The sequence below is a fragment of the Homarus americanus genome, unplaced genomic scaffold, assembly GCF_018991925.1.
Source record: "Homarus americanus isolate GMGI-L3 unplaced genomic scaffold, GMGI_Hamer_2.0 scaffold52806, whole genome shotgun sequence".
NCBI lineage: Eukaryota > Metazoa > Arthropoda > Malacostraca > Decapoda > Nephropidae > Homarus > Homarus americanus.
In genome coordinates this window covers 10,326,274-10,342,114 of record NW_024720773.1, presented here as the reverse complement: position 1 = coordinate 10,342,114, position 15,841 = coordinate 10,326,274, and the positions used below count along the sequence as shown (strand labels likewise).

At 45.8% G+C, this 15,841-nt stretch overlaps 1 protein-coding gene across 4 annotated transcripts in view; it reads left to right on the top strand.

The window, feature by feature from the left end:
* Positions 1 to 15,841, top strand: part of LOC121861062 (neurotactin-like) — a 96,997-nt gene that overhangs the window by 36,646 nt on the left and 44,510 nt on the right. For 2 of the 4 annotated variants that reach the window (XM_042358594.1, XM_042358591.1), the window contains exon 1: positions 8,911 to 8,977. The exons of the other annotated variants lie outside the window; for them this stretch is intronic. In XM_042358594.1, coding sequence (XP_042214528.1) covers positions 8,943 to 8,977 — 35 coding nt within the window. In that variant the 5' untranslated portion in view covers positions 8,911 to 8,942. Of the gene's footprint in view, positions 1 to 8,910; positions 8,978 to 15,841 lie in introns of those variants that run through there. 4 annotated transcript variants of the gene reach the window in all.

Here is a 15,841-nt window from a genome sequence, read left to right as displayed (position 1 = left end):
TACATCACCTCTCTGCATCTCAACCAACTTTAACATTCCCTTAGTTATCTTCTCCCCTCACCTCACCCCCTCCCTCACCCCTCACCCTTCCCCCACCCCCTAAGCCCTATAGTTTAAGGGACACCCCCAAAACGTCGTGTTGGTCCCAGGTAGAGAGGCAAGTTTGGGGGCAGGGGCTGGTGGATTAAAACCTTGTGTGTTAGTCACCCGAGGGACTTTCCTACCAACTAGGGGCTGGTGTTTCTGTCTTGACCAATTAAATGTGTGTGTGTGTGTGTGTGTGTGTGTGTGTGTGTGTGTGTGTGTGTGTGTGTGTGTGTGTGTGTGTGTGTGTGTGTGTGTGTGTGTGTGTGTGTGTTTTTTGTCCTGGGGGATAGAGATGGAGACGAACTTATAGAGATTGCGGAGGTTAGGGTTAGGTTAGACTAGGTTAGGTTAGGTTAGGTTAGGTTAGGTTAGACTAGGTTAGGTTAGGTTAGGAGTTAGACTAGGCTGGGTTAGGTTAGACTAGGTTAGGTTAGGTTAGGGTTAGGTTAGACTAGGTTGCTAGGGTTAGACTAGGTTGGGTTAGGTTAGACTAGGTTGGGTTAGGTTACACAAGAAACACCAATACCCACACGACATAATGGGGCCATAATGTGTAGAACTACTGTAGAAATAAATACCATTATGTGTGGAGCTACTGTGGCAATACCCCCCCCCCTCTCTCCATTATCCCCACATGTTCCCAGAATTCGTTATGATGCATCCAATAACTTTTTTTTAGACCTGGTGTATAATCTGCATATTCAAATAAATACAATTACCATAACAGTGACAGAGTATGATTGTTTATAAATAACTCATGATGTATAGATGACTAAAGCGAGATGGTGTATTAATTCCTTAACATTTGTGGGTTTGTTAGGGGTTAGGTTTGGTTACGTTAGGTTAGGTTAGGTTTGGTTTGGTTAGGTTAGGTTAGGTTTAGTTAGGTTTGGTTAGGTTTGGTTAGGGTTAGGTTTGGTTAGTTTGGTTAGGTTTGGTTAGGTTAGGTTTGGTTAGGTTAGGTTAGATTAGGTTTGGTTTGTTAGGTTAGGTTTGGTTAGGTTTGGTTAGGTTAGGTTTGGTTAGGTTTGGTTAGGTTTGTTTGGTTAGGTTTGTTAGGTTTGATTAGGTTTGGTTAGGTTTGGTTAGTTAGTTAGTTTGGTTAGGTTAGGTTAGGTTAGGTGTAGCGTTAATAAAGGTGAATTTGTTTAGATTATAAGATGTTTTTAAGTACTTATATGCTACTCACTGTGAAGCTAACATCAGGCAGGAGAGTTGGTATTGATGGATACTATTGCGATACCAGTTAAGCAGTTTGGGCTATTTGTACGCTATTACCCCCAACAAAAGTCTCCTATTAAACCTCAAAGATCTTAATACCATATTGCGGTGAGCCCCGTTTGTGGCTTTAGAAATTGTGTGGTATTGTCGTGTTGTGGCGTATCAGTGGCTGTCACCCTGATGGATACGGGGCCTTCATCTTGGGCAGATTTAATTTTCTTCGGATGCTGAGTTTTTTGTGTAGGGGGATGAGGGGAGGGGTGGGGGATGAGAGGTGATGGTTAAAGAAAAGAGGAGGGGGAGGAAAAATAGACAAGAAGAAGAGAGGAAAATGAAAGGAAAAGGGGGATGAGGGAGATGGGATGCTGGCGGTGACAGATCAGTCCATCGGTCCGTCGGTTCAGTCGGCCTTGTCGGAAATCGGCCGGCCATTAGATCGTCCCCGATATCAGTGGTCTTTCTCCCCTCCTCATCCTCCTTCCTGCCTATCCACCCAACGACCCCCTTACAACACCCACGTCCTCCTCCTCTCCCACCCCCACCTCACCCCACCCACCCACGTCCTCTCCGTCTCCCACACCCCACCCTCACCCCATCCACACCCCATGCCCCCTCCCCCCACGCCCCACCCTCACCCCACCCCACAGTATTCTGATCGATGACCCTGTAACGCTCAGTCAGGTCAAAGGTCAACAAGTTAACGATATGATACTATAATTCCTACAACGTATTATACTATTATTGACCCTGAATCCACATAGTAACAAATATTTGCATACGTGTGTGAACTGTCAACAAAACAAACATTATCTTTTAATTATAGTCATGATCTATTTATCCTACTGTGGGGTTAATATTTGCGTATCTAACACTCAAAAAAAAAATGCGTATTGTGCGTATAATGATAAACAGCTGTACAAGATAGTTAAGGTAAGGTGTAGTATATAGGCCTATGTGTTGACTAGGCCTATGTGTTGACTATGTGAACTATGGGATCATTCTTGTCGTATTTCCTTTACCTTTTCCATTCCCTTTGTTTTCCTCTTCCCTTCTCCCTTCCTCTTCCTTCTTCCATCCTCGTCTCTTTACCCTCCTTCTTCTTCCCTCCCTTCTTCCCCTTGTCATCTGCCTTTATCCACTTTGTAAATGCTGTAGGGGAGGGGAGGGGTGCCGGAGCTAAGGAGATGAGGGTAATAAGAGAGGGAGGGAAGGAGAGAGGGAGGGAAGGAGAGAGGAGGGAAGGAGAGAGGAGAAAGGACATAAAACGAAAGGGGGAGTAGGGGGGTGCGTAGTACTGTGGGGAGGGGAGGGAGAGGGGGGATGATAGAGAGGGAGAGAAGAGATAAAAGGAAGGGGAAAGAGAGAGGAGAGAGAGAGAGAGAGAGAGAGAGAGTTTAAGGGCCAAATAAAGAGATCCGAAGGAAGAGAAGGATCAATATGGATAACAGGGGAGGAATAAGGAAGCCCAGAAGGATGAGGATAAAGGCTGGAGGGGAGAGAGGGAGGAGGAGGAGAGAGAGAGAGAGGGGGGGGGGAAGTGATATAGACAAAGGGAAGGCGTTGAAAATAGAGTGAAGGAGAAAAGGGAATGGGGATGATAGGAAGGGGTTATGGGAGAGGAAACTGGGATGTAAGAGGTTATGGGAGAGAAGGTTAAGAACAAGGAGACGAGAATAATGGGGGAAGGGGGAGAATAAGGGTGGAAAATATAAGGAAGGGAACAGAAGAGAGTGTTAGTGAGGGGAGGTGAAAGGAGAGAAAAAAGGGAAAGACGTGAGAAACAGGACAACGGAGAGAGAGAGAGAGAGAGAGAGAGAGGAGAGAGAGAGAGAGAGAACGCTTAGGGAGGGATAAAGGCGAGAAAGAGAAGCCTTAGTAGACGACGGCATAGAGGGGAGGACAGGGTAAGAAGCGGTGAGGGGAAGGGGGGAGAGACTGATGGGAGGGGTGGGAAGGGGTGGGAAGGGGTCAAAAGTGATGGGGTGGGAAGGTGAGTTGGGTATTTCATCACCAGGGGAGTAACTTTAAAGGCTGCGTGTGACCTGTAAAGGCTGCGTGTGACCTGTAAAGGCTGAGTGTGACCTGTAAAGGCTGCGTGTGACCTGTGTAGTGAGGAGGGTATAGATCCACAGGTCATCAGTCACTATTGGAGACGGGATTCTGAGGGGCCTATTGTGTATATTACTTAGTGAAGGTAGGGAACGTTTGTCTCTTCCTGGTGCTACATGAGGAGGAAGAGGAGAAGGGGGGAAAAAAAAAAAAAGGGAAGAGGAGGAGGAGGAGGGGAGGGAAGAGGAGGAGGAGGAGGGGAAGAGGAGGGTGGGGGCGCCACGGATGTAGTGGTCGGGATGAAGAAGCCAACAGGAAGAGACAAATTTAATATATTCATGTACATTAGAGGAAGTATTTTGAGTCCTCTTGTGACAAACCCCACTAAATATCGACCCTAGACAGACAAATTATGCATATCAGACAGACAGACAGACAGACAGACAGACAGACAGACGAAGATTCCTCGACAGTAACCAGCTATACGTCTCCATCATGGGGCTCTAGCTTGGAGGTAAAGAGCAAGTGTATATTGAGAAGAGGAGAGGAGGAATAGGGAAGAGGGGTAAAGGGCGAGGAGGAGGGCCGTAGGAGAGGAAGGAGGAAGAAGAGGAGGCAGGAAGAGACGTAGGAAGAAGAGGAGGCAGGAAGAGACGTAGAAGAAGAGGAGGCAGGAAGAGACGTAGGAAGAAGAGGAGACAGGAAGAGACGTAGGAAGAAGATAAGTGTTCAATAAAAGAAAGAGAGAGAAGAGAAGGTGGAGGAGAAGAGAGGGAGGACAGAAGGAGGGTGAGTGGGGGAGGAGAGAAAGAGGGGGAGGAGAAATATTAGAAAGAAACAGAAGGGGTAAATATTAAAAAGAAAGACGGAGGAGGAGAAAGAAACGATCAAAAGACGCAGAAGGGGAAGAAAGGAGGGGAGGGTAGGGAAGGAGGGAGGTAGGGAAGGAGGGAGGTAGGGAAGGAGGGAGGTAGGGAAGGAGGGAGGTAGGGAAAGAGAGTGATGAATGACGTCAGTGAGGCAGATGAGAGGGTAGGTGTCAATCAGAAGAGAATATAACTGTCTGAGTGTAAGGGGGGAGGGGGGGAGAGACAGCCACACACGCACAGATGGGCAGAGAGAGACAGATTGGCCACTCGGTCAAGCAGAAAGTGGATATTTACTCAAGCAGAAAGAGGGAGTTGGGGGATGAGGCCCAGTTCTGAGAAAAGGAAAGGTGATGTTCCCTCGGTGTAAAGGAAAGGGAAAGGTGTTTGTTTAGAAGGGAAAGGTGTTCGTTCGGAAAAGAGAGAGTGTTCGGTCAGCAGGGTGAGGGAGGTGTTCGGTCAGCAGGGTGAGGGAGGTGTTCGGTCAGTAGGGAGGGAAAGAGAAGTGTTCGGTCAGTAGGGAAGGAGAGGGGAGGTGTTCGGTCAGTAGGGTGAGGGAGGTGTTCGGTCAGTAGGGAAGGAGAAGGGAGGTGTTTGGTCAATAGGGATGGGGTGAGTTTTGGGCATGAACGAGGGAAGAGGAAGGGGACGGTCACTCATAAAGGAGAAGGAAGAGGGAGTTTGGCTGATGAGAGGGAAGTACTTGACTAAAGCCATAAAGGAAGAGGATAAACAGAGAGGATTTACGTTAAGTGGCGAAAACGAATGAGGAGATTCAAGAACTGGCGCAGTGACAGGAATGGATGAAGGGATGGGGGGGGGGTGTAATGCCGAACACGACCAGAAAGGACAAGAAAAAAATTGAGGTTTGTAAAATATAATCTGATATATTGTAAATTAGAATACCATGATTGAAAGGGGATTTGTATATGAGACGGCCCCCTTCCCCTCTCTTCCTCCTTCCCTTCCCTTCCCTCCCCTCCCTTCCCCCCCTGCTTCCTCCTCACAGTAAGTAATTTTGATATAAAGACAATGAAACAAAACATGAAGAAACTTAATTAAAATTTGAGAAAAAAAAAATCCCCCCCCCAAAAAACTGCAAAGGTGATGAAAAATGGCCGGTAATATACAGACTTGGGGGCGTGATGAGACCGAGCCAAATTTGATGAGAAACACAGAGAGAAAAAACCTGAGAAAGATGGAGATGGCGGAGGGACACTTGTGAGGAGATTGGATCAGGGAGAGGAAATGGTTGAGAGACACTGGAGATTAGGTGACAGTGGAGACCAGGAGACAGTGGAGATTGGCACCAGGAGACGTGTGGGGCCGCGACACAAGGGCTGGAGAGTACCTAGGACGAGTGTTAGGATGAGGGGCAGGTGAGTGTCAGGGAGGAGGGGCAGGTGGAGTGTCAGGGAGGAAGGGGGGCAGGTGGTGTGTCAGGGAGGAGGGGCAGGTGAGAGTGTCAGGGAGAAGGGGCAGGTGAGGTGTCAGGGGAGGAGGGGCAGGTGAGTGTCGGGGAGGAAGGTGGTGGTGAGGGAGGGGTGGCCAGAGGGGAAGGGGAGGTGAGGGACGAGTGGCCGAGGGGAAGGAGTGGTGAGGGAGGAGACGGGAAGGGAAGGTGAGGGACGAGTGACCAAGAGGAAAGGGAGGTAAGAGAAAAAATAAAAAAAATATGAGGGTAAGGGAGTGGATGAAAGGAAAGGGAGTGAATCGGGGGAAAGAAGGACGAGTGTGGAAGGGGATAGACGGATAAAGAAAATTGGGGTAAAGGGAGAGAGAGAGAGAGAGGAATAAAGGAAAGGCATAGGAACACAAGCACGGGGTTAGCTGGGGGTAAGTGGGGAAACAAAGGAGTGAGAAGTATAAGGTGAGGAAACAGGTTAAGCGAGAGAGCAAGATTGAATTATCCTACATAACTTAACCTGAACCAACTCTACGACGTCATTTCCCTGTAACACGTCGAAACTGCAGGTTGACGTCAGATGGGGTGGTAATATACGTCACCCACCTTGACTTCAACTCGTGTTGGGTAATGTGCAGTGACGTCAACCGTAATTACCTGAGAATGACGTCACGCTTGATGTTTTTTTTTACCCGACCAGTAAAGATGACTGACTTGTCCTCCTGCATGCACTTCAAGTTGAGAGGTAGTTAGTTAGTTAGTTAGTGAGTTAGTTAATGTTTCATGTGGGTGTTGCCAGACTCAGGGTTGGGTTAGGTTAGGTTAGGAGTTCCACATCTTTACCTATCTCTATCAATACTACCATCGCCTCCTCCTCCTCCCCCTCCTCCTCCTCCTCCACGTCGATCATTACCAACCACTACTGACCACACACACACACACACACACACACCTTCGCTTACATGAAAAATCGACCCCCCCAAAAAACCTCTACTTGAAACACTCCCGCAGAGTTACACCACCTCTCTAGGGGTAAGAAAGAGCCAAGTACCAATCTCCCATTAGTTCGAAAACCACAGGTAAAACCATCGAGGAGATAGACCTTAAACCCCGGGGTGATTAAGAACCTTCCTGGAGGCGTAATAACCAGTGTAGTGGCCATCCATCAACATCAACTAGGGAAGAATAATGCCCTAGGGAAAACATTATTACAACCAAGGGGAAAAATTATCTCTAGGGAAAAAAAATGGACACACGCTTGATCTATGACTTAATTAGTTTTTTTTATTATGCCAGGGGATGGTGAATGAGATGGGGGGGTTGGTGAGGGGGATGGGGGTGGTGAGGGGGGGGGGAGGGATGTGGTGTGGAGGGATGGGGGGTTGGTGAGGGATGGGGGTTGGTGAGGGGATGGGACATACACACAGTGAATGGGTCTCAGGCTAGGGTCTTCTCCACGTAACACAGCATTAAACAACGTTGATGTAAATTAACTTTGAACACTTTGCTGTACCTTATTCTTCTTAATATGTATCGTATATCTATATTATCACCGTAACACACTTTGTATAACTGGGCAACATCTTGAAGTAATACATAAAAACCTGTATCCAGATATAATGTGTTGGGGGGGGGATGGTTTCTTATATGTACTGTATTATTAGCAAAAAAAAGTATTTCTCGACTAAACTTGACTATTTCTCGACTAAACTTGACTATTTCTCGACTAAACTTGACTATTTCTCACGTGAATAATAAAATACTGTATGTCTGTATAGTATGTAGTCCATGAAGGTAATCAATATTGTATTACTATCACAAAAAAACAAAGTAAATTAAAAAAAAAGTTCTTGGTAATCTGACTTAAGGAACCCATTTTTTCAATAGAGCTTCTGTGTATATATGGTTCAAAGTGACCTCCCGTCTCTCAATTCCCCGGGGCGCTGCTGGTCTGCAATACTGTATTGCATTTGGCAGCGCGCCAGCCTCTGCCTATGCTGGTGGGAGTGCAAGCGGCTGGAATGACAAGAAATGGGAATGCTTTACTTGCAGGAATGGGAACGAACGAGAATGGTGTGGAAACTGAAGTGGCGGGCGTGAAGGGTGGGGGAGGAAGAGCTTGCCTTGGGAATGGAATAGTCTGCAGAAGTAGGAATAACAGAACTGGAATAACAGAATTGGAATAACAAAACTGGAATATACAAAAACAGTAGACTAACAAGGAATGGAAAAAAAAACAGCAACAACCAAACTCTACCATAAACATTCACTAAAACATTTATAAAACTTCTCAAAAAATTATAGCAAAAAAAAAAAAATCATTTTCAAGTGACACCTTATCGCCAGAATTGTGTGTAGTGATTGGTGAACATCACGAGTTGGCGCGGAGGTGTATCGGTGTATCGGAATCTAGCCCCCTCCTCCCCCTCCCCCCCCCTCCCCAACCCCCTCCCCCCCAAAAAAAAAAATCGGTTTCATATTCCAGTGATAAAAAAAACATATGATTTGTCTACGATGTTTATTTAATTATTTATATAGGTACGGTATATTATTTATATAGGTACGGTATATATATTTTTTTAGATGGTATATTTTGGAAGTGTGTTTGATTTTGGACAAACTTATATTTGTCTTTAGTTAATTTATTTAGTATTATTTATTTATTTATTTATTTTATAGTTCAGTTAATGTTCTGTTTACTTACTTGGGTGGGAATAAACTCCATTGAGATACCATAGAATAAATTAAATTGCATATAATTACGATAGATTATTATAGTTAAATAGCTCTGTTTATATCTTTCTATCGCTGAACTGACCCTTGTTATCTCTCTCTATCACTAAACTGACCCTTGTTATCGCTAAACTGACCCTTGTTATCTCTCTCTATCACTAAACTGACCCTTGTTATCTCTCTCTATCACTAAACTGACCCTTGTTATCGCTGAACTGACCCTTGTTATCTCTCTCTATCACTAAACTGACCCTTGTTATCTCTCTCTATCACTAAACTGACCCTTGTTATCGCTAAACTGACCCTTGTTATCTCTCTCTATCACTAACTGGTTCTTTTTCATGAACTGACCCTTGTTATCTCTCTATCGCTAAACTGACCCTTGTTATCTCTCTCTATCACTAAACTGACCCTTGTTATCTCTCTCTATCACTAAACTGACCCTTGTTATCTCTCTCTATCACTAAACTGACCCTTGTTATCTCTCTCTATCACTAAACTGACCCTTGTTATCGCTAAACTAACCCTTGTTATGTCTCCCTGCAGGTACGGTAACAACCACCACCACCACCACTACGTGCATGTTTTGGGACATCACCGACCTTCCCAACTCTCCGTGAGTATTGACCCTGGTGACTGCTGGGATAGGTGAGGGTGAATGGGGAGGAGAGAGAGAACTGGTGGAGGAGAGGGAGAACTGGTGGAGGTGAGGGAGAACTGGTGGAGGAGAGGGAGAACTGGTGGAGGAGAGGGAGAACTGGTGGAGGAGAGGGAGAACTGGTGGAGGAGAGGGAGAACTGGTGGAGGAGAGGGAGAACTGGTGGAGGAGAGGGAGAACTGGTGGAGGTGAGGGAGAACTGGTGGAGGTGAGGGTGAATGGGGAGGTGAGGGAGAACTGGTGGAGGTGAGGGAGGAGAGAGAAAGAAGAGGAGGAAGACGAGGAAGATGAGGAGGAGGAAGAGGCTTTGAAGTTAGAGAAGACTTCACATGAGGTGTGTGGTGTTCCTTCATGACTTGCTTACTCTTAGGGCAAGTAAGCAAGCAAGCAAACACGTAAGTAAGTGGAGCTGAAACAAGTGTGATTGTCTGTATGTACATCTGGAGGTCAAAATCAATGTGTCCAAAATCATGTTGTCTGACTCCACATTAACCTAATCCTTCGTCAATTCTATTAATATTCTTACGCTTAGAAAATTCAAATAGGCCTAAGTGAGGTATAAGATGGGAATTTGAGGTAGGCCTATTATGATTTTATCTATCTATACTTGTGTCTTTATTTCTATTCTTATTTAATTAGTGGTTCAAGGGTAACAGAGGCTTTAGAGGGGCCATGGAAACAGTGACGGTGGTGCAAGACGAGAGAGCGGAAAGCAACTGTAAACGACTCATAGAGAGGTGGAAATTTCCTCAATTGTGTGATATTACATTTACAGTTTTCGATTTTAATTATATATATATTTTTTATTTTACTTATTTTGTATTTATATTTATTTATTTTTTTTTATCCATTTTTATATTGTTTTGTTTTGGTCGTATATATATAAAAAAAAAAAGTTAGATGAGTGTTACGTTAAGGAGACAAGTGTACTGGGAGGTGTTGGGTGTATCGACCAGCAAGCAGGATTTCTATACACCAGGTCGCCCCACAGTGTAGCTAAAACGTTTCCTGTGTATAGAGTAGTGGGGGTGGGGTGGGGGTGGGGGTGGGGGAGGGGTGTCACACGCTCCTGAATTATGTTCGGGGCGTCATATATATTGCTGTTTCCGCTGTTCCACCTCCCTCAATCTGAGTTGCTCCACCGTGGAATCATTCTTTCTATCATGTTCCGCGGCTCTATCCCTCCAATTTTGAATAGTTCTTTCCATTTCATATCCTCACGTTCCGTACTCCCACTCAGAACAAACAGAACTTCCGTACCCCCACCCAGAACAGTTCTACCCCCACCCAGAACAGTTCAGAAACAGTTCAGAACAGTTCAGTACCCCCACCTCAGAACAGTTCCCGTACCCACCAGAACAGTTCTCAACAGTTCCCCCACCCAGAACAGTTCAGTACAGCAGTTCAGTACCCCACTCAGAACAGTTCAGTACCCCACTCAGAACAGTTCACCCCCCCACTCCAGAACAGTTCAGAACAGTTCACCCCCAGAACAGTCAGTACCCCCACTCAGAACAGTTCAGTACCCCCACTCAGTTCAAATTCAGTACCCCACCAGAACAGTTCCCCCCCACTCAGAACAGTTCACCCCCCCAGAACAGTTCAGTACCCCCACCAGAACAGTTCAGTACCCCACCCAGAACAGTTCAGTACCCCCACTTCAGTACCCCCCTTCAGAACAGTTCAGTACCCCACCCAGAACAGTTCAGTACCCCCACTCAAAACAGTTGAACAGTTCCCCCTCCAGAACAGTTCAGTACCCCCACTCAGAACAGTTCAGTACCCCCCTCCAAAACAGTTCCAGTACCCCACTCCAGAACAGTTCAGTACCCCCACTCAGAACAGTTCAGTACCCCCACAGTTCAGAGAACAGTTCCGTACCCCCAGAACAGTTCAGTACCCCCACTCAGAACAGTTCAGAACAGTTCAGTACCCCCACTCAGAACAGTTCCCCCACTCAGAGAACAGTTCAGTACCCCCCCACTCACCAGAACAGTTCAGTACAGAACAGTTCCCCTCAGAACAGTTCACTCAGAACAGAACAGTTCAGAACAGTTCAGTACCCCCCACTCAGAACAGTTCCGGTACCAGAACAGTTCCGTACCCCCACTCAGAACAGTTCCATATCTTCGACCAGGTCGACCAGGTGACTGTGCTTCGACCATACTCAGAACTATGGACCCTGGACTGTGCCGGGCCTCGTTCTGCACGATTATGGCACCTTCTCCTGCTCGATTATGGCACCTTCTCCTGCACGATTGGCACCTTCTCCTGCTCGATGGGCACCTTTTCTGCACCGATTATGGCACCTTCTCCTGCTCGATTATGGCACCTTTTCCTGCACGATTATGGCACCTTCTCCTGCACGATTATGGCACTTTTTCCTGCACGATTATGGCACCTTTTCCTGCACGATTATGGCACCTTCTCCTGCTCGATTATGGCACCTTCTCCTGCTCGATTATGGCACCTTCTCCTGCACGATTATGGCACTTCCTGGGCCGGACATAATCTGCTGCCTCTCTCCCTCCATATTTGACCTTTTTCTGGAGCCATGATTTATATATTTTCCTCCATATTTTAAAATTCTCCTTCCCTTTTTTTCCCTTTACATCAATAACTTTACCCTTTTCCTTCCCTTTCCTTCGTTCGTGTTGATATTCTTGTTCGTTAGTGATGTTGTTTTTCCTCTCTGCTTTTAACCGTTTTTAATGAACGATTTTATTACGGATTTCTATTTGTTCTCCCTATTTGAACTATGAGATGATGTGACGTGTCTCGTTAAAGGAAAATTGATTAGTGATATAATTGATTTTTGTTCCATGGCCTTTTATCGTGGTTTGGTCTATTTTGTTGTTGTTGTTGTTGTTGTTGTTGTTGTTGTTGTTGTTGTGGTTGTTGTTGTTGTGGTTGTTGTTGTTGTTGTTGTTGTTGTTGTTGTTGTTGTTGTGGTGGTGGTGGTGGTGGTTGTTGTGGTTGTTGTTGTTGTTGTTGTTGTTGTTGTTGTTGTTGTTGTTGTTGTTGTTGTTGTTGTTGTTGTTGTTGTTGTTGTTGTTGTTGTTGTTGTTGTTGTTGTTGTTGTTGTTGTTGTTGTTGTTGTTGTTGTTGAAAACCTTAAATTATTCTCTACTCAGATCCACACGTGACCTTCTCCTGACCCCTTGTCTTATATTCCTCACGTGTGACATTTCCCCCAGTTTATTTTTTTCCTCGGACTGAACAGGTAAGATTTTCTATTTCCTTCACCTAACAAGACTTTACCTTATATCTTGACAGGAACTTAATTAATCGTCTTTCCACATGAACCACAATATTGACCTTTTTCCTTGAGTTGACCTTCAGATTCTTTCCCTTCTCCCTCCCCTCCCCTTTTACCGTGACTCAACTAGGGCAGCATTTGACCTTTATCGACTTTGATGACGTGGTTTACCCTAGGATAAAACTACCCCACACTAACAGTAATGGCTTTGAGGATAATTACCCCAGCGTTTGTTTATTTCCTTGCTCGACTTAATGATTGTCTTATATATTTTGAAAGTAAGTTTTAGAAATAAAACTAACACCATAGAGAGAATATATATAATAATTTCATCTATTAAGGAGCAGTGGTGAGATTTGTTGACGTGAAGCAGAGGTCGTCATGTTGATGGTGTATATTTACATACATAGAAGGTAAACAAACACATACTGGTGGTACTTGTTTAACTTCAGACAGCGTTGGCGTGACTTACTGGGAATAGTAATCTGTTTGTTGAGTTTAAAGTAATTATTCTAGCTGGTAACTGACATGCAGTGTGTGTGTGTGTGTTTATGTGTGTGTGTGTGTGTGTGTGTGTGTGTGTGTGTTTAGCCTGGATATATGAGACCTGTTTGTTTCTTTTAAGCTTTCAGAAGTTTTCCAACCAGCTAAAGCGGAAGTGAAGCTTTGGGGGGAAGGGGGAGGTGGGGTACGGTTTCATTTTTTTTTTACAGACAGAATACGTCGCTTGTGTTAGTGTGCTTGTGTAAGTTGCGAGGGATAATGATAGTGAATGAGGTGTACCTTGAGCAGTACTGTATTTATCTTCATATTGGGTAGAATTATTACGGTGGTCTTCCTCCCTTCCCCCACCCCCCCTTTCCACCCTTTACCCTGCCACACAGACGAGACTGGAAGAAGAGGAGGTGGGAGAGAAGGAGAAGGAGGGAGAGGCGAGAAAGGAAGAGGCGAAGAAGGAGGAGGAGGAGGAGGAGGAGGGTGTTACGGGCGGCGAGGTGGCTTTGCTATGGGGAGGGAAGGAGGGAGGTGCCAGGCCGTACAGAGAGATCACTTACGACCAGTTCCCTGCTCCAACGCCCTGTGTCTTGGGTTTGTCTGTCCTCTGCCACATGAAGAAGACTTCTACACACACCCCCCCACACACCCCCACACCCCCACACACCCCCACACACACCCCACACCCCCCCACACACACCCCCCACACCCCCCCACACCCCCCCCCCCCACACACCCCCCCCCCACACCCCACACCCCCCACACACACACACCCACACCCCCCCCCACACACACACCCACACACACACCCACATTGACTCCACACCCACCCCACACCACCCATTCATCACCCTCTGCGGCACCCACACATTTTTCTCTCTTATAAACTGGGGGAAACTTTTACCTGCTGGTGATTCGTCTCTGCTACTAACGGGAACTGGTGGTGTAGAGGAAGGGAGGAGGGAGAGAGAGGAAGCGGTAATTGAAACTATATATGGAGGGAAGGGAAGGACGGAGAGGGATGGAATAAAAGTAGAGGAATGGAACGTATGAGGGAATATGAGGAACGTGAGAGAGAGAGAGAGAGAGAGAGAGAGAGAGAGAGAGAGAGAGAGTAGAATGAGGAGATGAGTTAAATAAAGGATAAGAATGATCCTCTTATTTACCTCTGTTCTCTTATCTTTATCATTCTTCTTATTAGTTACTACGTCAGTGAGTGTTGGTGGGTCTGGCGGTGAATTAATTGATCACTGTATGTTTATAATGAGTTGACTAAGATGGTGGCTCAGTAACTCAATAACACCCTTGTTAGGATTGTTAATAGAGCTGATTCTCCCTTGACTCCACGCTATATAAAGGTAGTGAGGGTATAACACTATCTTGCCTGTACATTGTTGTATCGCGGTGACATGTTTGCCAAAGTCGAGGGGTTAACACTGTTTTGCTCCCGTGGTGGTGTTCCTTAGTGACAGGTTTCGTTAAAGTGGTCAGTGTGTGGCGCTGTCTTGCCCCCCTCCACACCGGTGTCAGCAGGACAAAAGCCATAATCCGCCGGGAATTAAATCTTGAAGGTTGAATGTGGGCCGAGTCGGTATCTGGTGCTGCCACACACACGTACGCACAAAACAAACACACATACATACATACATACATACATACATACATACATACATACATACATACATACATACATACATACATATATACATACATATATACGTGTTGAATGCCTCAGTCTCCCACAGTGTATTCCCGCACGTTCTGAAGTTTATGTTAGACCAAGTGAATGGAACACGGACTTAACAACGAGAGAGAGAGTATGGAATGGACATGAATGAGAGAGGTGGATTAATAAGGGTGAGCGTGTTGGAAGAGAGGGAGGGGAAGAGAGAGAGAGGGATTAACGCGGGTAGGGAGTGAGGAGAGGAGAGAGGAGAAGAGGGAGGGAGAGAGGAATTCTGGTGAGTAAGATGTAGCTAGAGGGGAGAAGAAGGGGAAGAAGAGGGAAGGGGAGAGGGATGTAGGAGGGAAGAGAGTGGGAGGGAGAGGGGGAATAAGTCTTGTATCTAATACTCTTGGGGAATTAGTACTAATTTATTTAACCATCCTGCTCCTTGTACTTCATTTAACCCCTCCTCCCCCTCCCCCCCACCACCAACCCCCCCATGAACCCCCTACCTAGAAAAAAAATCCTGCCCTGTCGAGAAAGTAATGACAAAAAATATACAATGTTTATTTTGATGTTTAATGTATGTTAGAAACTAATACTGGTATCTTAACATTTTGTAGTAGGGGGAAATTGTAGTGTTATTTAGTTGTGAGTCTGTCAGTCTTCACCAGGTGTAGACAGATGGTGTACAGTACTGTCATCTTTAACGTCATCTTAGTCCATATAATTCTCCCCCTTCCTCTTGGTGTACATAAGACCGCGTCTCCTTTGTCTTACCAGCGCCGTTTGTTTACTCTGTCATTTGTTTATTGTCGTCTTGTGTTGCTTTGTTATTATTATACACCGCAGTGTTAGGCGGGTCTAAATATACTTTAATTATTCGTGAGCATCAGAGGTCCCTGCCCCCTCCTCCCCCACCTGGTTGTCTTGGCAACTAGAAGCGGCGTCCCGTTGCCTTAGTGACGCCATCGTGGCCCCGCCCCCTTCCAGGGCTCCTGGGAGGTCTTGGTCTGGGTTTAGCGGATGTGTTTTTTGTGGGCTGAGGAAGACACTGACTCTCACACGTTAACACACCTACCTACTGTACAGGTACATATAACACCCTCCCTCCCTCCCTCCCTCTCACACTCGAGTGAAGCTGTTAGTTGATACTCGGTCTTTGTATTGGAGTTGTTACTTAAATTCTCTCAAGCTCTGTTAACCTGTATCAGGGAGACTACGTTCTTTACGATGTACCGTATATATTGTGTACATCGTTTGTTATGTATTCTATGCATTGATTATGTCAATTATGACGCGCAATACTTATTTACACATCACAGACACACTGGTGTTGCGTGTATTGTTCTTTGTTTCATATTGCATGTTGCGTGTTGTCTGCCCCGCCAGGTTCACGTTG